This window comes from Rutilus rutilus, assembly GCF_951802725.1.
Source record: "Rutilus rutilus genome assembly, chromosome: 16".
In the NCBI taxonomy this organism is placed as follows: Eukaryota; Metazoa; Chordata; class Actinopteri; order Cypriniformes; family Leuciscidae; genus Rutilus; species Rutilus rutilus.
The window spans coordinates 33,291,339-33,315,240 of NC_140224.1; the positions used below are offsets into that span (position 1 = coordinate 33,291,339).

A 23,902-nucleotide genomic window follows, 5' to 3' on the forward strand; every position below is an offset into this window, starting at 1 on the left:
ATACAGGACAAATTCTGAGTATCACAATTTCTGCAGATGGTGTTTTATTTATTGGTTACTAATACCACCATCTGCTTGAACAACTTGATGTAAAACACCTAATTATAGTTTCTCTTTGAAAGATTCACATCACATTTGGGTGAAAATTAAAATCTAATACACAGCAAAACCCAGCCATTATGTAGGCATGCTTTTAAATATGTATATTTAAAAAAAGACCCAGGGAATACAATGAAACATTTAGATGAGGCATGTAGCCTGGTTTAAGGCTGCATGGCACCTGCAGCAGTGAGACTGGGGTTTAAAACCAGTGTAAAAGGGTTTAAAATACCACAGGAAACAACATTCCCATTAATGCAATTTATTGATTCAAGTTACATTTATAAAAAGCACACCAGATTTATGACATTTAGCACTGACATAAGTCCAAGGTACAGATAAATGTATAAGACAGTCCATTAGCCCTTGACAGATAAAAAGTCTCTCCAGGAGCGCCGGGAAGGTTTCTGGCCATGAGTGGAGTCTGTGGGGTGTTGAACAGAACCAACCAGGCTAGGAGACATTTGTCTACTGATAGAGCCTGAAGCAGCCTTTGAGGAGAGCATAGAGGGTCCGAGTCCTACACCAGAGAGGCTTGAGGTCCTCCAAGAATTAGAGCTAGAACTCTGGGCCACAGAATCCACAGGAAGGCTCAGGGCTGCCATGGAGGAGGAACCACTGGTAGATTGTCTAGAAGAGTCAAGGAGTGAAAAACCACGCTTGGCATATGCAGGAGACCCAGGGTTATGTTGAATTGAGGTACTTTGAGACTGGCTGGACAAGCCACTATATCTGACAATTCCATTGTGTGTGGAGAAAGTGTTGCCAGGACTCACTGCTGTGGTAAGGGTAGACAACCTACTGGTAGACTTGGAGCCTTGAGATGGAGAGCTACTCTGTGATGCCACTGTACCAGAGGCCTGAAAACCTTGGGACCACCTTGAGGTGGAAGGCTGCCATTGAGACGGTTGGCTCAGAGACGAGGATCCACTTGGAGCAGCCGGTTTATACGGAGGAACTTTGGAAACCAAGGAAGCAGGAACATACTGGCTAGAGGCACTTTGAGACTGGCTAAACAGACCACTATATCTGCCACTTCCATCCTGTGTGGAGAAAACTTTGCCAGGACTTGCTGCTGATGTAAGGGTAGACAACCTACTGGTAGACTTGGAGCTTTGAGTTGGAGAGCTACTCTGTGATGTCACTGTACCAGATGTCTGAAAACCTTGTGATGCCACTGTGCCAGATGCCTGAAAACCTTGTGACCACCTAGAGGTGGAAGGCTGCCATTGAGACGGTTGGCTCAGAGACGAGGATCCACTTGGAGCAGCCGGTTTATACGGAGGAACTTTGGAAACCAAGGAAGCAGGAACATACTGGCTAGAGGCACTTTGAGACTGGCTGAACAGACCACTATATCTGCCACTTCCATCCTGTGTGGAGAAATGTTTGCCAGGACTTGCTGCTGATGTAAGGGTAGACTTGGAGCCTTGAGTTGGAGAGCTACTCTGTGAAGCCACTGTACCAGAGGCCTGAAAACCTTGGGACCACCTAGAGGTGGAAGGCTGCCCTTGAGAATGTTGGCTCAGAGACGAGGATCCACTTGGAGCAGCCGGTTTATACGGAGGAACTTTGGAAAACAAGGAAGCAGGAACATACTGGCTAGAGGCACTTTGAGACTGGCTGAACAGACCACTATATCTGCCACTTCCATCCTGTGTGGAGAAACGTTTGCCAGGACTTGCTGCTGATGTAAGGGTAGACTTGGAGCCTTGAGTTGGAGAGCTACTCTGTGAAGCCACTGTACCAGAGGCCTGAAAACCTTGGGACCAACTAGAGGTGGAAGGCTGCCATTGAGACGGTTGGCTCAGAGACGAGGATCCACTTGGAGCAGCCGGTTTATACGGAGGAACTTTGGAAACCAAGGAAGCAGGAACATACTGGCTAGAGGCACTTTGAGACTGGCTAAACAGACCACTATATCTGCCACTTCCATCCTGTGTGGAGAAAACTTTGCCAGGACTTGCTGCTGATGTAAGGGTAGACAACCTACTGGTAGACTTGGAGCTTTGAGTTGGAGAGCTACTCTGTGATGTCACTGTACCAGATGTCTGGAAACCTTGTGATGCCACTGTGCCAGATGCCTGAAAACCTTGTGACCACCTAGAGGTGGAAGGCTGCCATTGAGACGGTTGGCTCAGAGACGAGGATCCACTTGGAGCAGCCGGTTTATACGGAGGAACTTTGGAAACCAAGGAAGCAGGGACATACTGGCTAGAGGTACCTTGAAGCTGGAGAGAGGAGCCATCAGCAGATGCAGAGGACAGTGAAACAAACCTACTAGGATATTGAGAGATGCTCTGCGATGCACCAGATGTCTGAAATCCTTGCAACACTGCTTTACTAGATGGCTGAAAAACGTTGGTCCTAGAGGTTGAAGGCTGCCACTTCTGAGATGACTGGCTTAGAGACTGAGAGGATCCACTCAGAGTTGCGGGATAGGACTGACTGGACACCGGCACTTTTGCACCCAAGGAAAAAACTGGAGCATACTGGCTAGTGGTACCTTGAGGCTGGGAAGATGAGCCAGAACTACTTTCCAGTGTAGGCACATATTGACGGGAAGCTGCCAGCAGATTTTGAGGCCAGGCCCAGGAAGCAGAAAGAGAGGAACTTGGTGCACTTTGGGTGGGAGACATAGATGCATGGCTGCTGGAAGTGCCACCTTTTACATACTGACGTGAAAGGGAAAAGCGAGACCTGCTGGCATTCAGGCTTTTCTTAGCAAGCACATTAGAGGCCACTTCTTCAAAAGGAATGCTTCCAGTCACTGGAGCCTCCAACACTGAAGACTGGGCTCCCCAAGGTGAGGCAATGTTGTGGTCATGCCTTTTCTGGTGAGGCAGAACATCATGAGAACTCCAACCTACAGAACATGAGCACAGCAAATAAAGAGAAATTAGGTGACATCTTAATAAAATAAAATTCATTAAAAGGATACCCACCTTTCTCTCCAAATGCATGTTTCAAGAAGATCAATAAGATCAATAGCATAGGGACCCTTGGGAGAAAAAAAAACAAACAAAAGAAAGACATATATAGATATATAACATTTGCACATTCAACATATGAACATCAGAAACACTTCAAATAAAGATTTAACTCACCTTTTCCACCCCACGTCCATAGCAAAATAATACATTAACAGAACTACTTTAACACTAACAATTGAGTCTGTTGCTCCAACCCAAACCAGCAAAACATCTATGTATACTTTCAAAATCAGGCATTTGTTTTTATAGGCCTATTTGTCCAATCAGCTCACATTTATAATTACATAAAATACTGTTCACCTGTGAACACTTAGTTGGATATTCAAATTTGTCAAAAAGTAATTATAATCACCTGTCTCATCCTATACCAGCAATTACTTATCCCATCAGGCCTGCACCATAAAGCATATTTATGTGGCTAACTGTAAAATAAAATTAAAATGTGAAATTAATGTTATACATTGTAATGTTTTGAGTCATTAGTGCAGGAGATTGCACACACATTGCAGGTAACATGGAACTGATTCCCTCTGAAAAATGTACACCTATTTCAGCTTAAAAATGCACATTTGTACCCAAAAGTTTTATTATGTGTTGCTTAAAAAAAAAAAAAAAAAAAAAAAAAAATTACATTTCAGTATCTCTTTAACATATTCCCCTTTATATTAAAACACTGAAAATCCATTAATTGGCAATCCAGCTGCATGGCCTTCTCAAACAGGACATTGAAAGTTTATTTTCACTTGAAGTAAAAATAATGTACTGGTTAGAATTATATTGCAGGCTAGGGAATCACACAATGACAATGGTTTGTACAACCACAAGGCTAAGCTGCATTGTTTGTTCAGGGAATAGTTGAACTACTTTTTTTTTTTTTTACCTTGAATATGGTGGCTTGTCAATAATCCAATAAAAGAATAGACAGACATAAAGGTAATAAAGAGGGCAATGCATTTTCACATTCAAATGTCTTTCATGCAAGCAAGACTGCAGCTAGTAAACAAATAAGGTACTTTAATTAATATACTGCTAAAAGCAGGTTATTCTTAAAAATTCTGTAAACAAATTTGTATTTAAACTATTGTAAGTGCAATTAATTAATCTTAAATGCTATCATAGTAGACCTATATGCATTGAACTATGCATATGAAGATATTTTTATAACCTTTATTTTCAGAATAGACAAGAAAAGGCACTTTTTTTCCTAATTATGAAGTGTCTGACTTAATTTTAAACACTTGAAATGACAATGTGTAATACCGCTATAGTTCAACCATCAAAATTTAACCACCAGACCAAGAATTCTAAAATAATTTAAATAAGCCAAAATGTCAGTAATAAATGCGAATATAAAAGACACATTTTGGAGACCTACTACTGTCATTACTGATGCCTTATTACCCACAGAAAACAAATCAAATTTAAAGTATTTGTAGTAGTGCGCATTATATTTATAATGACCTTCACAATGTGTGTACTTATAATAGTGTTGTCTGGAATGCGTTCCTGCTCTTTAAGGCAGTGTGATGAGCCTGTGCTAGTGTGTACCTGCGGTGATTATGCGTGACTATGAACAGTGGTTGCCATATGTTTCAGTTCATGCATCAATGAATATTTGAGCTTGTTATTGTGGAGAGATGTGTTGAAATGTTTAAAAGGTTTCCTCAGCACAACCATCAGGTTATCAAGGGAGTGCAGCAATTACCCAGAACCACAGGTGCATGTGTGTGTGTGTGTAAGAAAGAGGAACATAATGGCCACTTTACACTCTCGGCTCAAAGCCAGATGAGGTGTGGGTCGACTCCCCCCCCCCGACCAACCGACGACTGCTGCTGATTAATATTTATGGATCTTTAAATCACAATAAGAGAGTTCCTCCTGTCCCCAAGAGCTTGGCAGTCACTGTCTCAAAAGCTGAAGAATCACATTAATTAAAGCAAGTGGACGTGATCGGGGTACATCCATCATTCCCGTACTCATTAATGGGGTCACATATCCAGGATTAAAAACTCAAATAAAGGCGGAAAAATTGGCGTAATCTAACAACCTGCAATGAAAAGCAGTTAGTTGAGCTCTTTAATTAGGGCACAGATTCACACAAGATGGTTTTACATGCCAAATCATTGACTCTGAGACATTAAAGAAAAACAGGATTTATGTTAATGGAAATGCACACTGCCGCATCCCAGAAAACAGCAAAGGACTAACACGTAATCATTGCATTTAAATAGTAAATTACTAGCAAATTTGAAAGAAAATTCCCATACATAGACATGTCTATGACTTGGATCATGCCCAGTGCCATTTTTATTGAAAATGGTTGCAAGGGAAGGGACATTCTCATTCAAAAAGCATTTGATTGGGCTTAACTTGGTCACAGGAGACACAGACACGTCAATATCAGGTGTACATTTTAATCTGTCTCGACTGACCACTTGTAATCAGATCACCAGAGACGGACATAAACACCAGGTGTGCACAAGGTCTAAAATATGTTTGGAACACAATTGGATTTATTGGATTTACTACAGCAAAGTTTCAAACTTGGATGGAATAAGTCTAATCCGAGTTCTCCAGTCCTGAGGTTGTGCAGGTTACAGGTGTTCTCCAGTGCTGGAATAGTTCAGTTTTCTCCTTTCAAGACAGACACCAGCTCGCCGTTCTCTTTCAGCTCCTGTTTAATGAAATAAACACATTTTCCATCCATTCATCTGGAAGTATGATACAGTAAAAATAAAACAGAACAAGTCTCAATTTGCATAGTATCCTTCCCCTTTAGCAATGGTTCCCCACTGGAGTGTCATGATCCAAAAAGTACTGTGTACATTTTATGACAAAATATCCAAATACAAGTCACCAAATACAAATTTTTAACAGTAGGGTGGTCCTTATCAAGTCCATTTTTTTTTTTTTTTTTTGTGCAAAATGTTAGTGTCTTAACATCTTAAACTGTTCCTTTTAACTTCAAAATTGGAAATATGCAAAAATGTTGACAAAAAAAAGATATTTAGAGGTAGCTCAATCATGTGGAAGATTGCCTATGTTAAGCTGTGCGGCATTATTGTGATATGCAAGTAATATTAAAAGTTGCTGCAAATGAACTACATTTTATTGAAATCAGAGCAACACTGACATGACAACAATCTCAAAAAAAGCACAAAGTTTTCAACAATCCCTCATTTCTGATGCTCAGCAGCCAGTGTTGACTTTTTGCAGTCTGGATCGATCCGTCAGTGATCTTCCAACACATGAAGGAGAAACTGCAGTTGTTCTTCAGAGTGTGTGAGATAGCCATTGTATTCTTGAATCAGAGCCACTCCTCTCTCGGCGTGATCATTGACTACTTTCATTGCATGTATAATTGCCTGTGCCTCCTGATAATCTGCTTGATTCGGCCAAAGTTCCGGGTCAATTTCAAGGAACGTAATGTAATTTTTTAAACCCAAAAATGTGCTCTAAACCCAAACAATAACCAAGGTGATCATCAATAGAAATATGTATTGATTCCACCAGGAAAGGTAAATCTGCTAAACCGGGTCATGGATGGATTAATTTGGATTTAGTTTCTACAATAAGTAAACTGAGATATGCATCTAAAATACATATTAAGGAATACATGGAGCATATGGAATATGTGGAGATTTTTTGGGAATTTTACTAGCCAGGTACAATACCAATTCAAATGATCGTTTGTTACGAAAATCATGAAAATCTCAGAAAGTTTAAAGCTATTGAGCTACCAGTAATTATTATGTTACTGCCATAAAAATTGGCATGCTGTATTTTCTTATATAAAGGAACAATTTGAAGGGTTAAGAGCATGACAATTGGAGACTTTAAAAATAAGGACCACCCTATTTAACAGTTCAACAACTTTTACTAACTTCTTTATGTAATGCATTTGTGCTATATTTTGTGTTACATTTATTTTAAATAAATATCACTTTGGAGGATAATGGATCTAATGCATTGGCCAACAATTGAAAAGTTGTTTTGTTTTTTTCAGGTTCAGAGATAGCATTGGCTGTAGAGCTCATTGTAAGCTTTATCTGCCCTCTGCTGGAGAAAAACACCCACTGCAGCACACAGTATATCTCACTTTTATAACGTTACAACAGTTCTATAGAGTGGGGCAGAGATGAGTATTTTTGTAGGCCAAAACCCGGAAACGAGTTAGCATCGTCCTGGAAGTTTTGCTTGAAATAAGGTCTGTGGTGAACAACTCAAGACATTATCATGTTTTATTTTACAATATAAAATACATCCGTAATACCCTCTTGTGATTTTTTTTAAAGCTTCTACTTGTCTTGTAACAGGCGGTTGCTAACAAGTGACAATGGGACTACAGAAGTTGTCGGGGGGCATTAAATGTCATCAGCCAAACAGGTAAACTCATCTACTCATTAGATCCCTTTCCCAGCCTTGTTGTGTTGAAATGACATAATTTCCTCTTTTTCAGGACGTCTATTCTTGTTTGGTGTGTGCACCAGGGTTCAGATGGCAGTTCACACTTATTCAAATGAACCGCACTAACAGAGCAATCAAACCTAACATGACAAGTGTGAACACACCCTAGTACTATATTATTGGAATCTATAATCATTTACATTCATTACAAATGCAAGGCTATTTTTAGTACCTAATCCTACATTTATTTGTATTGTTGTTGGTATGCGTTTCACCTTGACTATGTCCAGTCCTCCGATGAGATCCCCTTTAACATACAGCTGTGGGAAAGTCGGCCAGTTGGAGTACGTCTTGAGTCCTTGTCTAACCTGTGGAGACAATCAAAAGTACATGTTTTGGCTAAAAACACCAACAAACAAATTATTAATTTAGGGACATGTCCACAGTAAAAAAAAAAAATCATATTCGAAACATAATGTTTACATAGCTGCCAACTTTTGAGTTTTGCTTGGAGTGAGATTTAAGATATAAAAAAAATATTGCATCACAGTAAGTGTGTTGTGATTAGTGACAACATGGAACCATGTTTACATGGTTCAATTTCTGGTAAGCTGCGCTTTTTTATTATTTCAATTCAATTATTGTGATTTGATTTAATATTGGATAAATATTAGGTAGGCTACACAAGATAGGCATTCTTTTTGCTCAAGAAAAAAACAACTCACCTAATGCTGTAAACATACAGAGAGCCCTATTAGCTGACCTAATAGCTGGCAGTATTATTTAAGGTTAAAAATAACACAAATTAAATATATTTGCGTTTTTTTTTATTATAATAACAACTTTATTTAATGATATAAGTAAAAATATAATAAAATATGCAATATAGTACACATATTTAGCAAAATACTCTATAGCTTTTTTCTAGCCAACTAACGTGCTATAGCATATTATGGTCATTAAATGGCTTTCCTGAGGTAAATGTTATGTGACATAATTGTTCTCCAGCTGTTTTATTGACCCCTTTGTTTGATTGATTGGTCTGGCTAGGGATCTGTTGCGTCACATTTACAAGCGCCAAAACGGTATTTATTGTCTGAATTTCGTAATGAAAGTGACAGAATCTGAGAGCTGAGATTTTTTTTTTATATCATAAGTAACCTGCTCTGTCTAGTCTGTCAGTCTCCGTGTCCTCTTTGCTGCGCGATTTTTCTGTGCACGAGAAAATGGATGTGTGGCGTGAGAGCGTGTGAAAAGTGTCAATTGCGTGTCTCACGGTGAATGCTGAGAGTTGGCAGCTATGTGTTTACATTTTTGTTCAGTTCTCAGTATATAGGGAGCTCACTAGGTTTTTCAGTTCTCAGTATATAGGGAGCTCACTAGGTTTTGGAACACAGTCTTTCATGAAGTATTTTCCGAGAAAATAAATAGAAATACAAACTGATGGAACTCTCACCTCTTCATCTTCCAATATGTCAAATGTATTATATTCAACACTGAAATGTTAATAAAAAAAAAAAGTTAGTTTAATAACATGCATTTAGGCTTTTAATAATTCCTAAATGTTAAGAACATTCTCTAAAAAAGCTTTGTTAAATTACACTGTATGTGTAGACTAGTGAAAAGTCTCTCACCCGGAGCTGTTCATTATTTCAAGTATCTGACGGCTGAATCCACACTTGGCAGTCTGAGTATTCACAAAGACATGAGTTAAGAGGGTAAAAAAAAAAATGCTAGAACATTTTTCATCTCATGAAAGGCTGCAGTGAAGTGATGCCCTGCGCTTGAAAGCCAATCAGAGGAAGCAAGGTTTTAACTGCAAAACACACGCAGACTACTGGAAAAGCTCAAAGCACAGAGTACATAAGACTCGACTGGCTCCTCTGGGCCCAAACCAGCACAGAACCAAACTTTCATTTAGAAACTTACAACTGCAACCGCCTAAAAAAAAAAGATATTCTGAAGTGCGTCTCAATAACTAGGGGAGAAAGAGGAGTTAATAGAACAAGAGAGACAGAGAGAGAAGCCAGTCAGACGAGAGGAAAGGGAGATCTCATGGGGAAAGACTTTAAACTACTGCAAAGAATGTCTTTCATGTGTGAGTGTTAAAAGATCAATACAGTTATGAGGAGAGAGGTGAGGGGTCTTTCTCCTCCATTAAAGAAAGACAAGTAGCTCTATCAGTGCTGGAGACGCCTGACATCGATTTCCAGAACCTCTTTACCCCTGCACGCCTTCGCTTACTGTACGCTGAAGGAAAAGATCACCCCAAAAACCGTCTCTTACTCACCTTTATGTCATTCCAAACCCACATCATTGGAACCCACTAACTAAAATTAAATTAAAACTCAAATAAAATAAACTAATATTTAAAAAAAAAAAACTAATAAAATGACAAAAGCACATAAAATTACTAAATCAAAATATTAAAAAGCAAATCTAAAATATTAATAATACTATATGAATAAAACTAAAATAACACTGAATAGTAATAATAATAATACATTTTTAATATGATATTTGCTAAATAAATGTTGCATAAATGTTCAGTTCATCAAAATTTACCTTTACTTTCGGTTGAATAAATAAGAGAATTTTTATTTTTGGGTGATCTATCCCTTTGACAACCTCTGCTTTCTCCTCACTCTTTTAAACTGTGTTTCTGGAGAGAAAAGATGAGAGAGAGAGAGAGAGAGAGAGAGAGAGAGAGAGAGAGAGAGAGAGAGAGAGAGAGAGAGAGAGAGAGAGAGAGAGAGAGAGAGAGAGAGAGAGAGAGAGAGAGAGAGCGAGAGAGCGAGAGAGAGAGAGAGAGAGAGAGAGAGAGAGAGAGAGGAGAAATTTAAAGGATAAAAAAAAAAGGAGTATTTAAGTTCACCCACCTCTTTATTGCCTTTCATGAAGAGCATGACGGGTGATTTATTGATTAGAGATTTCAGCCTGTCAGAAGAGAGAATGGTTAAACAAGTCCAGTCATTCAGAAGCAGGCGATTGAGCGTGCATGTATCTGTCTTTACCGGTTTTCCAGCGAGACGGTCTTGGGGAAAGTATTCTCAAGTTCACCAGACTCGACCAGCTCCTGTGGAGGATAGAAAATATCTTTGAATCCAAACTCCCTTTCAACTCGACACACACGTCCACGCTCAAACAGCTCCCTGCTGAGATATTTTACCTCTCTGTAAAGGTAAATTCACTATCTTAATGAGGAAGGGCCTCTAGGACTCCTGAGAGAAGATGGAGGCTAATCTAGCCCTCCTCTCTCAGCAGGGGCGCTCTGCTTGCTTTAAGCAGAATGAGCTCGCTGGGAATGTAAGCAACATACAGCTACTAACGGCTAGCCGAGAACACACACACGCCGTCAAAAGTCCTGCAAACACTTACCATAATATACACACGGGATTAAACGCATAACATCAAGTGATGACGAAACTGGTGTTGGGAAAATCACGAAAATATCTAAGGGTGTGTTCAGACTTGGCGTGTTTTGTTCGATTAAAACAAACTCTGGTGTGATTGTTCTGTTAGCGCGGTTCATTTGAGTAAGTGTGAACGCTGCCAAATGAACCCTGATGCGCACCAAACAAGCGGACTGAGACCAAAGATGGGTCTCGATACACTTCCAAACGAACTCTGGTGCGGCTCGACTGAAATATGAACGTAACACGGAACAAAGACATGTAAACGAACCGAAAACAGGGCATGATGTCACAAGATGCAACCCTGCTAAAGCATACCTGTCTTTTTCTCGTCATAGTCACAATGTTGCCTGTTACAGTTCGGCACAGGCATCAGAACCGCAGATCTTCGTTTGTGTGTGACGGAGGGATTCCTGCCACTGGTTTATAAGCACTCATGAGTTCTCAACTGGTCAAAATACCATCATATGTCGGCTACACGTATACAACGAGCACATTTAGCCCAGCACACAGCATTGTTTTGGGTGTCCAGTAAGTTCTCTCGTGAAATATACTTAATAAAAGCTGACCAATCAGGTTGTGAACATATACCTATGCCTTTGAATTCGGTGTTAAAATGCCAATGTGAACACTAAGCGGACCAAGACACAGACCAAGAGTATCGAACTACAAATGTGAACACACCCTAAAAAACTCTACTATGCTCTTATTTTCATTGAACGCAATCATATTGTCATTGGTATATGATTGTTCTCATATCGCACCTTCATGATGTCCAGTCCTCCGATGAGATCTCCCTTGACGTAGACTTGTGGATAAGTGGGCCAGTTGGAGAAGACCTTGAGTCCCTGTCTGACCTCTTCGTCCGAGAGGATGTCAAAACTGCTGTACTGTACACTGTGGTCCTTCAATATCTGAATAATCTGACGACTAAAGCCTGCAAATAAATACAAAAGTTAAATAAAGACAACAAAAGGTAAAACAAAATATTATTACAGCACTTCATCCCGTTTAGTTTGTGTGATTTTTACTAGCTTACACTTATTTAGAAGCTTTGAAGAAACTAAAAATGATTTAATGAAAGCAAAAAGTAAATAAACCTATTCATATTATATTTGACAAAAGTTGTCATTTGTCACTGCAAAAAAAAAAAAAAAAAAATTGTATATAAAACAACATTTTATTAAAAGCACTATTTTAAAGTTTTGAAGAAACTTGTTTGCTTTTATAAAAAAACGATACATTTAAAGTAAATACATACATTTATTCATTTAAATATTTAATATGATAGTGTTAATTTAGTATCAAGGTACTACTAGTGGTTATTAAAATTTTGACTATTTTTTATATGAATTTTAATTTGTTAAATTTTAGATTTATTATTGCTTTTTTGTCCATTTTATTCGTTTTTTAAATGTCTATATAGTTTTTTATTAAGTTTTATTTCATTGTTAGTTATTTTAGCACATCAAGTTAAATTAAATGAAAAAGAGAAATGTTTCCTTGCCAACTAGTTGAAATAAAGATTTTTTTTTGTTTTTTATTATTTCAGTCAATGTTTATTTCAAATAACATTTTAGTTTCAACTATAATTGTAATACATTTAACTATAATGACAACAAAAACGGCCATCCATTACTGAAAATGTAAAAAAAAAAAAAAAAAAAAAAAAGCCATACAGTCACAGTGGGTTAAATTTTAAGTGAAATCATGATTACAAATTTTTAAATACTACGCAATATTGGGCAACACGACTAAAAGCTGGAACTCGCAGAATAAAATTATGATTTCTGAATTTTAAATAGAAGTTCTGTTCATATGAGATGACTACAAAAAATGAGAGAAGATAAAAGAAAAAGAGAGAAAGAGAGAGAGAGAGAGAGAGAGAGAGGGAGAGAGAGAGACAGACAGAGAGAGAGAGAGAGAGAGAAAGAGAGAGAGAGATATTAGATGGGAGGAGACAAAGAGAACAAGACACAAGAGAAACGGCACACAGGGAGGAGGAGTGAGCGAGAGAAAGAAAGAGAGAGATAGATGTGCAAGGTGATGTGTAGAGTCTGTGTAGCCCCTGCAGTAAAACACCCATTTTCATCTTGTGTGGCTCATGAGGGAATTCATTATAAAACAGCTTCAGGCGTCTCACTTGTGCTTATGCATTTGCTGGTATATTAGCTCGACTCTATCAGAGCGGGCAAACAGGCGGGCAGCTGCTTTCTCTGGCTCCGGGCGAACTCCACCAGACATGCTGCATTGATTGCCGAGTCCTTTACCCCTCTCTGCCTGCACCTACAGGGGACGAAGACCGCTCGCTTTGGCCCGCTCTGCTCCAGGAGAGGGGTGATGTTACAGCCTCGTTCCTCTTTTGAAGGACAGCCCACTCAGAGCGAGAAAGGCTAAGAGATCTGAATTGCTATACGGACCTTTAACCTTTTAATTTGACATGCATAACTGCTTTAAAGTTAGCGTTAGCCGAACACTTGTTCATTTGGCTCGACGCTCTTATAGGAACGAAAGAGCGCGTTTACGTTTAGAACCCAATGCACGCCACCGACAGGCATGGCTTGCTCTCTGTGCATTATTTCTTGATTTGGATATCAGCCAAGCGAATGAGAACATCAATAAGTTCCAACATTATAATATCTCCGAGCCGGGCCGACCCACTGACACCTAGCATGGCTTCAAATAACATCAACGGCGCCAAGCAACAGGTTTCGGGCTCAGAGACTAAGCAGCGTAAACTCCGAGGATCTTCTATTAATAAAGCAGAGCTGGAGGAGCTGGCAGCCGTTGAAAGCCCAACATCACGTTTGAGATTAGAGTTCGATATGGTTTTTATTTTGATCTCAGGATGGCAAGCGCCAGCCTTCCCCCAGACCTTCCTCTTTACACAGCCAAAACGTCAAACGCTAAACTGCGCCTCAGTCCATGACGAAATATGCTCTTTGAACTATCAAAAGTATTTTGTTTTGAATGGGTGAAATTAATATGAGGATATTTTCCAATGCTGAACCACACATCTTTGAAATGAGGAGGAAGTGTTAGTAGGAGGGAAAAATCAGCAAATCAAACAGGACAGCCTGAAGTTAAACACAAACTAAAGACTAACGTACTATTAAGTTATTAAGCTGTCACTGTGAAGATTTAACTTGGATGTAAAAAAGCAGAACGAGTTCCTTATTTGGAGTGACAGCTTATCGGCCAATTGTTGATTAACCAAAGTGGTTGTTCACTCTTTTGACAGCTTCAAAATGCACCAGCATCCTTTTCAACAGATTGTTAAAAAAAAAAAAAAGCTAATAATTAAATCGTGAAAATGACAAATTAAAATCTGCTGTAGCTCAAACAGGGAATGCATGAACCGATAAGGCGTGCACCTTGAATGCAATGCAAGTTGCTTTGGATAAAACACATTAATGCAATATTTGAGAAATATTTTACTTGTTTAACTGCATGTCGTGACATAACCGACTTCAGTGAACAGTGAACATGTGAATGTGTTGTTGAAATATCAACTTAAAATCTCAGGGGGGACTTCAAATAAACATTTTAGGTAAAAAAAAAATTGGGAATCCCTGCCACACGCACAGCGCGAAACACATAAACCGTGGAAGTAGCTGTGCAACGTGACAAAAACAAAACTAGAACGTATCCTGTCAAGATCAACAGGTTAAACAGGCTGTTTTTCAATTAGGGATTTGAATATGTGGACTCATAAAAAAATGAATATTCGATTATTTGTCCATTTGAATGAACTTTAACGAATTTTTTTATCATTACGTTTTTGTCACCATTCCTAAACAAGCTTATGTTTAGGCAATATACACAACAAGCTTACAATATATCTTGAGTTTTTCTTTTAGACAATGTGTGTGAACAAAAAAACAAAAGCATTAAAGCTCAAGCTCAAAAAAAAAACACACTAATAAAGATGGGCCAGTTATCACACAGAACGTACATACACTTAAATCGGTATATGGTAAATATTGTTTCACATGTTCATGTTGAGAAAAACAAGAATATCCACATGCTCGGGTGAAAGTCGGCTCCTCAGTCTGATAATAATAAGACAAAGATAGCAGTGTGCTAAGCTAAGTTTCTTACAGCGCTTACTATGTGTTTTCTGTTCTTAAACCCATGTCCCTCGACGAAACTTAAAGGAGGAATGTCTCGAGATCAGATAAGTTATCTTCTCGGCCCGAGTTCACCTGTCGTGATGGACAGCTGTCTTTCCTTATTCGACTGGTCAATGACGGATGGTTCGGTGTTTGGATTTTATGTGATTTCTCATTGTGGTTGTGATATTATAGTAACTCAAAATAGTTTCACTCGACAATGTTTGCACACGTTATCATGGATTCACTGCATTTAAAATATTACAGATTGATTCATTCGTGTGCATCCCTATTTTTAATCAGTGAAAACTTTAGGCCAAACCGAGCCAGATTGGACACCAGCCTCAGCACTCTTTTAGTATAAAAGGGGTAGCTGGGATATAGCGGCACAACCAGACACGTGTCCTTTGCGCTCAAAACAAGTCCGTCCCGTTCACTCCACCACCAGCGGTTGGTCTAACTAACCCCCTGACCCCGTGTTAATTTATGCGAGTGTGTGTTTGCGGGTGTGTTTACCACAGCGAGGCTCCTGGGGCGATCCCTTCATGAAGAGCATGCAGGGTGCGGCGTTGATCAGCCTCTTCAGTCTCTCGTTGAGATCCTCTTTAGGGACGTCCCCCACCCCTGCAGCCCCGCCCCCACTGGACCCCAGCCGCTGCACCTTATTGGTCAGCTCAGGGGCATGCGCACCATCCAACCTGTCAATCTTCTCACCGCCCTGAGGGGTGACGGTAAACAAATAAATAAATAAATAAAAAACACTCAAGAGTGAGTAGTGATAGATTGAGAGGAAAAAAAAAAAAAAAACAGCATTAATTTTTTAGGATGCTTGCCAGTTTGTTTAGATTGTTTGCAGGGAGAGAGAGAGAGAGAGAGAGAAAACAGGCCGCAGGCTCTCCTGGTTCTTTGACATGTTACGCCAAGAGAGGGAAAGTCTTGCCAAGCCGTGTGTTTGTTTAACCTCCGATTATTTATCAGTTGCTTGATTCTAACACGAGGAGATTTTGCAGCTCACATTACTTGATCGTTAAACTCAACCTTCCCAACAGACTCCGTTTTTCTAACCTCGCCTCCCTCTGCTAAATAAACACAAATAACTATCGCAGCACACCTAACATAAATGAAAGCTGTGTGTACAGAAAAACCTAGACGAAATCTGGCACAAATCAGCGTGCTTTAAGAAACATAAAGAACACAGTGTATTAGTGGACTTCATGCTGTACAGAAATGAAATAAATTCTGAAATTAAGACACTTACTTTCTTAATAAATTTAGCTGCTTTTATTTATTCATGCGTGGTTCATCAAGTGCACTTTATTGTAAAGAAAACAAATGGACCACTTGGCACTAATCTTTTTGAAATAGTACAACTAAATTTGTTTCCCGTTATGTATCTTTTCATTGCGCTGTAGTCACCTAGTTGACTAAACGCCACCTAAAATGATTGTCCGCAAGATTAATGAAAAATCCTCCTACTCATATAATCATTTTAGGTCAATATGAGCCCAGTAGACGTCAAATGTGTGAGTTTTACCTTGAAGAAGAGGAAGGTGGGAACTGAAGTGATCTCATACTTCTCAGAAACCTCCGGGACTGCCTCTGCCTCCAGCTAAAGAGAGAGAGAGAGAGAGAAAACTACTGTACTAATGATTCTTTATAATTCACATTAATAAAACATCACACACATCAACATGTCAAAAATAACACACACAACTGAAAGTTTACAAGGAGAATTTTTTTTTTTTTTTTTTACATTGAACTGAGAACTAAAACTATCTAAACTCAACTGCTTCAGCTCTTACATGTAGTGATGACAGCCGAGTCAAAATTTGGACACGGTTTATGTTGATTTTACGTTTCTGATGATCTTAAAAACATTATGAACTAAAAGCTTATGGTATAATGGTTGAAAATAGTTTTGTAGACACATAAATTGCGCATTAATTTCTTAAAAGAACTAAAACATTAAGCAAAGACAAATGATCATATTCCATGCTTATTTTTAAGGAATCCAACATAATTTATACAGTACCAGTCAAAAGTTTGGAAACATTACTATTTTTAATGTTTTTGAAAGAAGTTTCTTATGCTCATCAAGCCTGCAGTTAAAAAAAAAAAAAAAAAAAAACAGTAAAATTATGAAATATTATTACAATTTAAAATAATGGTTCTCTTTTTTAATATACTTTAAAATGTAATTTATTTTTGTGATGCAAAGCTGAATTTTCATCAGCAAGTACTCCAGTCTTTGGTGTCTTATGATCCTTCAGAAATCATTCTAATGTGATGATTTGATACTCAGTTATTATCAATGATGGAAACAGTTGTGCTGTTTAATATATTTTTTTGGAATACTTTTTTCAGGATTCATTGATGAGTAAAACGTTAACAGCATTTATTCATAAAAACAGCATTTATTCAAAATAAAAACATTTCTAACAATATAAATCGTTACCATCACCTTTTATCAATTTAACGCATCCTTGTTGAATTAAAGTACTAATTTCTTTAAAAAAAAAATAGTTATTGTTCCCAAACTTTTGAACGGTAGTGTATATTGTTACAAAAGATTTCTATTCTAAATAAATACAGTTCTTTTTAACTTTTTATTCATCAAATAATCCTGAAAAAAGTATCTCAGGTTATAAAAAAAAATATTAAGCAGCACAACTGTTTCCAACATTGATCATAAATCAGCATATTAGAATGATTTCTGAAGGATCATAAGACACCAAAGACTGGAGTACTTGCTGATGAAAATTCTGCTTTGCATCACAAAAATAAATTACATTTTAAAGTATATTAAAAAAGAGAACCATTATTTTAAATTGTAATAATATTTCATAATATTACTGTTGTTTTTTTTGTTTTTTTAAACTGCAGGCTTGATGAGCATAAGAGACTTCTTTCAAAAACATTAAAAATAGTAATGTTTCCAAACTTTTGACTGGTACTGTATAGAGTTGTTGCTTAAAGAACTCTTCTGCTCTGTGTGATGAAAGACAGTATTAACCCTTGACAGAAGGTAAAAATCCTCTCTGCTGGTTTGAGAGCCATGAGGAAGGTAAAGTCATTCACAGCCTGAGGCAGTTCAATGCACTCCACTGGGAAGCGGAGCAGAGGGAGGAGAGCACACAGGAAAATTTGCAAGAATAATGGCCATTTTCAAACAGGTATCTCAAACACTCCCTGCAATCTGTGGTTGGTCAGTGTAATGGATTTTATCTAGCGTCTGCAAATCGACACTTAATAAATAAATCTTTCGCGTCTGCTGATCGACACCGAGCGTCTACAAATCGACACTTAATCGACACTCTCTGCGTCTTCCGTAGACAACTGGCCGAGTCTCTTACCCTAACTTCTTTGCTGCGCTGCATAAATAACAAAGAGAGACGGACTTCAGTAAATGTCCCTCAGATGGTTTATTCAAACGGCCGGGAGTTCTCGAGCAATACTCAGAGAAACTCGACCCAACAGAAGAATACAACAGGCTTTATAGGATAAAGCCAGACACATCCAAATAGAATCATCATGACTAACATGTCAAGCTCTATCAATATGATTGGTTAAATTGTTTAAAGGGATAGTTCACCCAAAAATGAAAATTCTATCATCATTTACTCACCCTCAAGTTGTTCCAAACCTGTATGAGTTTCTTTGTTCTGCTGAACACAAAGGAAGATATTTGGAAGAATGTTTGTAATCAACAGATCTCAGTCCCCATTGACTTCCATAGTAGGAAAAATATATACTATGGTAGTCAATGGGGACCGAGATCTGTTTGGTTACAAACATTCTTCCAAATATCTTCCTTTGTGTTCAGCAGAACAAAGAAACTCATACAGGTTTGGAACAACTTGAGGGTGAGTAAACAATGATAGAATTTTCATTTTTGGGTGAACTATCCCTTTAAAGCAAGTTCGTCTGATGGCTACATCCTAAATAAAAGGAAGTAAGAATTATTTTGTTTCGTTGTAAGATCTGGAATGGAAAGTTAGTCACCATCAGACATAAAAAAGGGAAGTGTGATAAAAGTTTATCATAAGTTTAAAATCTAAAGTCAGATTTCCATGGTTAGTAACATAATTAATCTTATCTATAAAAAAATCCACCGCATCAGTCAAACAGAGAGTTCTAACCCAAACCTCAGCCATTGGTTGAGCCATTACTGGTGGGCTGGTTTAGATGCTCAAACAAAAAGAGCAACATTTTGAACACAAAAAAAAAAAAAAAAAAAAAAAAACCAATTCCACTGGAGCCTGAGATCAGAGAAAGCATTTAATTTAATAAATACATTTAAAAATAATGAAATACTAAATTATTTCCGAAAAAAAAGAAATTAAAAAAAAAAAAAAAGTCAGCTGTGAGCATCTTATCTTCAGTATTGTGACGCACATATGAGTGAAATGGCTTCTGAAAATGACGGAGAAAACCGTAGGTTGGGACTTGATTGGATCGTTATTGTTTGCTAATTGCTGCAATCTCATTTTAATTAAAGATTACAAGTGCATATGAATAAAAAAAATAAAAAAATGTTTGGGCACGGATAAATCCTTTATAATAAACACAGTGATATTCCACAAAAAAAAAAAAAAAAAGAATGATCACTTTTGATTTCATGGTGACTTAAAGATCTAATGGAAATACTTTATATCTAATTTATTATCTAATTATTATAATTTATGCGAGAACTAAGTCATAGGTGTACCCATTTAAAAAAATAGACCTTGAATGTTATTATATGAGCATTTTTGGTTTGAAATTAAAATAAAATGTTTACATTACAATTTCATTCAAAGCAGACTTCAGTTTAGAGGTGCAACATTTGCCTTTCTGCAAACTGGCCAGATAGCAAGCAAAAAAACAATAACTTTGCAATGAGAAACAAAATGCATTATAACAATATGGCATAATCAGAATATGGTTCTGTTGCTTACAGCAGCCAGACATGTACATTTCTGGCAGCTATTGGTGTGAGTTTGAGCCTGTTATTTTCTGGCGAAAATATTGCCAGACAATAGCAGCTATTGAACTACATTGCTGTAAGAGTCAATGGTCCCCTTTACCTTCACAAACATGGTGTGTTTGTGCTCTTTGGCTAATTCTGCCATCACGTCGTTCATCTGTGAACACTGCGGAGCCCATGGCGCGTGGAAATGGACAACGGTGAGGGACCTGAAAGGTAGAAACGAAAATGAGCTTTCAGGAAACCTGGATCACAGTCTTTGAGATCTACATTTAGGAAGGATTGTCTCAGGGAAATACACTTTTAAAGCAAATCCATGAAGAACTGAATTACTAGTTTCATTTAAATGTGCATTTTATACTGTAACGTTGAGAAAATGTTTTTTGTTTTTTTACATGACAGTGAAGACAAGAAGCTAAAAAAATACCACAGTAGTAATGACCAATCAAATAAAACATGAATACTTACTTATTTGTCTTTTAGCTAACATTATAAATGTCCTTTTAGAAACATTTTCGGTTTTAATGGTACAATATGTAAGAATTTTGTATCAAAATATCCAAAAACCACTTGCACAGTGTTATATTTTTCTTTCAATCGTGTGCTTACATTATCCTTAATGTTTCCAAGAATTTGTAAATACAGAAATTCACAATTTTAAATAGTGCCCGTCCTTTGTAACTTGTCGCCTGTCAATGACGTAATATCCGCGTTATCCCTGGTTTCCGCTTGTACTGCCATAGTAACCATGGCGACAGACGTGGACAACTGCGTTACGTCTAGCGGCACGCTCACGCTGTTGTTGTTTCGTTCAAACATTATGGACCACGGCAAGCAGACTTTGGGACAAAAGGAGAAATAAAACGAGGATCAATATCGGCGTGGCGTTTTCGAGATGCCGAGAGCTAGCGTCCGCGACTAACTTCGACTTGACAGAGACGCCACTCTCGCATGTACTTTATTAGACAGGTGAGCAAATGTACATAAAACGAATCAATGTTATATAGCTCAAAATGATGAAACGTTAGAATATGATCAGTATGTTATTCTAATGTTGATCTAGCTTACTGCTAGTCTCATACAGCCAACAAACTAACACATATAATAACATTATAACTTTCAACACACTCAAATGCAGTTTAGTGTGATAGTTTAGACCAAGTGAAACAGCGCTGCGTTACCTCACAAGTTTAATTTGTCAAATAAACTGACCTGTGCGAGTAGTAATTCAGCACTTGCGGGTAGTTCGGTAGAATTAAACTCATCCATAAACATTATTAGATCCATCGGCATGACGGCAAGTTCCATGATTCCGCTTATCACTGCGTCATCAACCGACGCCTTTGTTATTGTAAGAGGTTAGCGACCCCTAGCGGCAAAAAAATATATATATTGTAGCTTTAAAGCTACACTGTGTAAGATTTTCTAGTGGTGAAATTGTATATGACTACCAACTGAATATTACTTTCTAGCCCCTCCCATTCCGAGGGCGTTTTAACTCCTACGGTGGCCGTATTATTCCAGTCGCGAGTAATCGCCCCCTCGCATTCGTCACGGTGCCACTGAGTGTAAAAGCGTGAAAGGCGAAGCTTGAATCTCCAGGTATGTCCCTCTTTGGCTAATGTATTTTCAAGATGGAGGCGCAACATGGCTGCCGCCATTCGAGCAAGGGGATAATCCAGCACCCGGAAAGCATACCTTCCCTGGGGGCCGCCATTGGTTAGCAAGCCATCTACTGTTAACTCCCATTCATTTTGGCATCACTTTGACAGTGAATAACTTTACATCTGAGGCGTTTACAGACTCTATTTGTCCATTGTTTATTTCTAAAGAAACACGACAATGTATAAAAGGCTCCATTACCTTGTATCTTACGTAGAAGCCCCACAGAAGCAGTTTTTGTAAAAATAGGCTAACGATTGCGTCATAACCACACGACTCTCTGTCGCACAGTAGAGAAATTACCGTATAGACAGGAGGAGAAGAACGCAGGCAATCGGGGGGACGTGGAGGCAAAATGACAAAATAATTAATCAGAATTCTTAGCAAAAGTTGCTCCTGCTCCTAGCTCATGGACAGCTCCTACTCACGCTCTCCGTCTCTGCACGTTTGGGAAGGGAATGATTCAGATTTCTCTTGGCACAGCTACTAGAAGACAGACAGGTTGCTCACGTCACATCTACGTCATCAAGCTCAGTTTGAGTCTGCACAGTACGCTCAGCCATCAGGAAGTGAGAGCTTCTAATTGACTTCACTTTTCTCCGTTGAAGTCTATGGGGTCGCTGAGTCCATTTCTTTTACTGTCTATGCATTCGAGCGACTCGCTCGTATGTATTCTGAATGGCAGATTCTACGCTTACGAGAATACTTGATTAGTTGGTGGAAGTAATTACACATTAATGAGCACATATCATTTTTAAATAAAGTGTTTTTTGCTAAGAATCAACTTAAAAAAAATTACACAGTGTAGCTTTAAGTGCTTCACACAATGGTGGTAGTTCATGTATAAACACTTGCAAGGTTTGAACCTCCTCCTTTACTGAAAACAGCAATTATTATTATTATTATTAAGTCGTATTCGCTGAAAATATGTCAAATACCCATTGAAAAATTAGTTTTGGCATACAAGTTTGGAATGACAGGAGCTGACATTGACAACAAAGTACAAAATAATTAATTGAATTAGTATGTCAAATACTGTCAAACAAAATATGTCAAACTCTGACTAATAATATTATCCATACTCTACCACCACTTCTACTAATAGTAATAATAATAATAATAGACTGACTGTAAATGAACAGCATGAATTTCTCAAAGCTCCCACAAACCAAGCAGAAAATTATAAAGGACAGCTGACACAATATATTGCTATATTAAAGCAATTAGTCGATGATCCTAATCTATCTAGATCAGAAAAATCCATTCATATGGATTTACATTATATGTTTTTGTGTTTATCTAAACAGGCCATCGGTTATTTAATTCTGTTCGTTCAAAAAGGCCTCTATAACCGATCTGTGCCCGTGTATATGTGTTAAATTAGCTAAAGAGCAGTGCGAATTGGATTATATTTAACGAGAGACTTGACAAATTGCAAATACTTCACTTACTTGCTGTTATTTTTTAATAATTCCTCAAACTGCTTCAGTGATGTCGCGTCCGTGAGGTTCGCCATGCTGCCAGACGTTATTAAGCGATCACCGAACTCTCCATCAGGACATTCTGTAGTGATGCAAGACTTTACTAAACGATAAACGATACCCCTAACATCGAACACATACCACACAAAGTTATATGATAAATATTGAGTTAAATATAAGATATTAGTTTAACATATAAACGTTTTTGTCATATGTAACATATTAAGTTTTAAGTCACTTTTCTTACACTTTCTTTCAGAGGTGAAATTGCAGTATGTGGAAATAACCTAATAATATGAATCAGTACTGCATCTTTCACTTGAATATTTGTATTAATAATTACAATAATCACACAAAGTTATACATATTACCACACACAGGTATCTTATTATTTAGAATACTTGAAATATATCACATGAATCAAGTATGAAAACTACTTTTATGAACATTTTGTGTCATTATGCAACTTGAAAGTTTACTTTAATTCACTTTGATTTGAATCAAGAATGAACAATGTTTTCATACGTACATTGGGAAATCCAACAGTGAAATGCAACAATAAGCAGCAAAATTAAGAATGACCCTAGGTTAACAAATGTAAGTGCGAAAAGTCCAAGGGTGAGAATAAACAATAAAAGTTATTATTTTGAGTGAACTATTCCTTTAAATTACATTGGCCGACTCATTCGCGCTCAATACTCTCTCGTCGAATAATAATGCTCTGTTTGACGTAGCCCCGCCTCTGTTCAAGCGTACTGTTCATTGATTG

The 23,902-nt window shown here is 37.9% G+C and overlaps 2 protein-coding genes across 2 annotated transcripts; both read right to left on the reverse strand.

Moving 5' to 3' along the window:
* Positions 1-345: 345 nt before the first annotated feature.
* LOC311306569 (uncharacterized protein) lies at positions 346-3,332 on the reverse strand. The gene is made up of 3 exons (XM_084435056.1): positions 3,207-3,332; positions 3,045-3,100; positions 346-2,965 (listed from the first exon to the last, which is right to left on the reverse strand). Exons 1-3 carry the CDS (start codon positions 3,239-3,241, stop codon positions 459-461), a joined length of 2,598 nt encoding a protein of 865 aa, XP_084291182.1. The 5' UTR covers positions 3,242-3,332; the 3' UTR covers positions 346-458.
* Positions 3,333-5,229: 1,897 nt separating this feature from the next.
* On the reverse strand, positions 5,230-23,817 carry glrx3 (glutaredoxin 3). Its single transcript, XM_084435057.1, has 12 exons — positions 23,663-23,817; positions 23,104-23,215; positions 20,091-20,199; positions 16,559-16,633; positions 15,541-15,742; positions 11,677-11,849; positions 10,514-10,575; positions 10,379-10,436; positions 9,134-9,186; positions 8,956-8,995; positions 7,775-7,867; positions 5,230-5,766 (listed from the first exon to the last, which is right to left on the reverse strand). Exons 2-12 carry the CDS (start codon positions 23,166-23,168, stop codon positions 5,716-5,718), a joined length of 981 nt encoding a protein of 326 aa, XP_084291183.1. The 5' UTR covers positions 23,169-23,215; positions 23,663-23,817; the 3' UTR covers positions 5,230-5,715.
* Between the last annotated feature and the right edge of the window lie 85 nt (positions 23,818-23,902).

Bases quoted from the DNA above. Each gene is read 5' to 3' on its own strand.
- LOC311306569 (XM_084435056.1), bottom strand. From the start codon at position 3,241: ATGTATTATTTTGCTATGGACGTGGGGTGGAAAAG. The intron at 3,101-3,206 runs GTGAGTTAAATC...TTTTCTCCCAAG, and splicing joins ATGGACGTGGGGTGGAAAAG to GGTCCCTATGCTATTGATCT. The intron at 2,966-3,044 runs GTGGGTATCCTT...CATGTTCTGTAG, and splicing joins ACATGCATTTGGAGAGAAAG to GTTGGAGTTCTCATGATGTT.
- glrx3 (XM_084435057.1), bottom strand. From the start codon at position 23,168: ATGGCGAACCTCACGGACGCGACATCACTGAAGCAGTTTGAGGAATTA. The intron at 11,850-15,540 runs GTAAACACACCC...ATTTATTTGCAG, and splicing joins GCCCCAGGAGCCTCGCTGTG to GCTTTAGTCGTCAGATTATT. The intron at 7,868-8,955 runs GTGAGAGTTCCA...TTGTCTCCACAG, and splicing joins ACATATTGGAAGATGAAGAG to GTTAGACAAGGACTCAAGAC.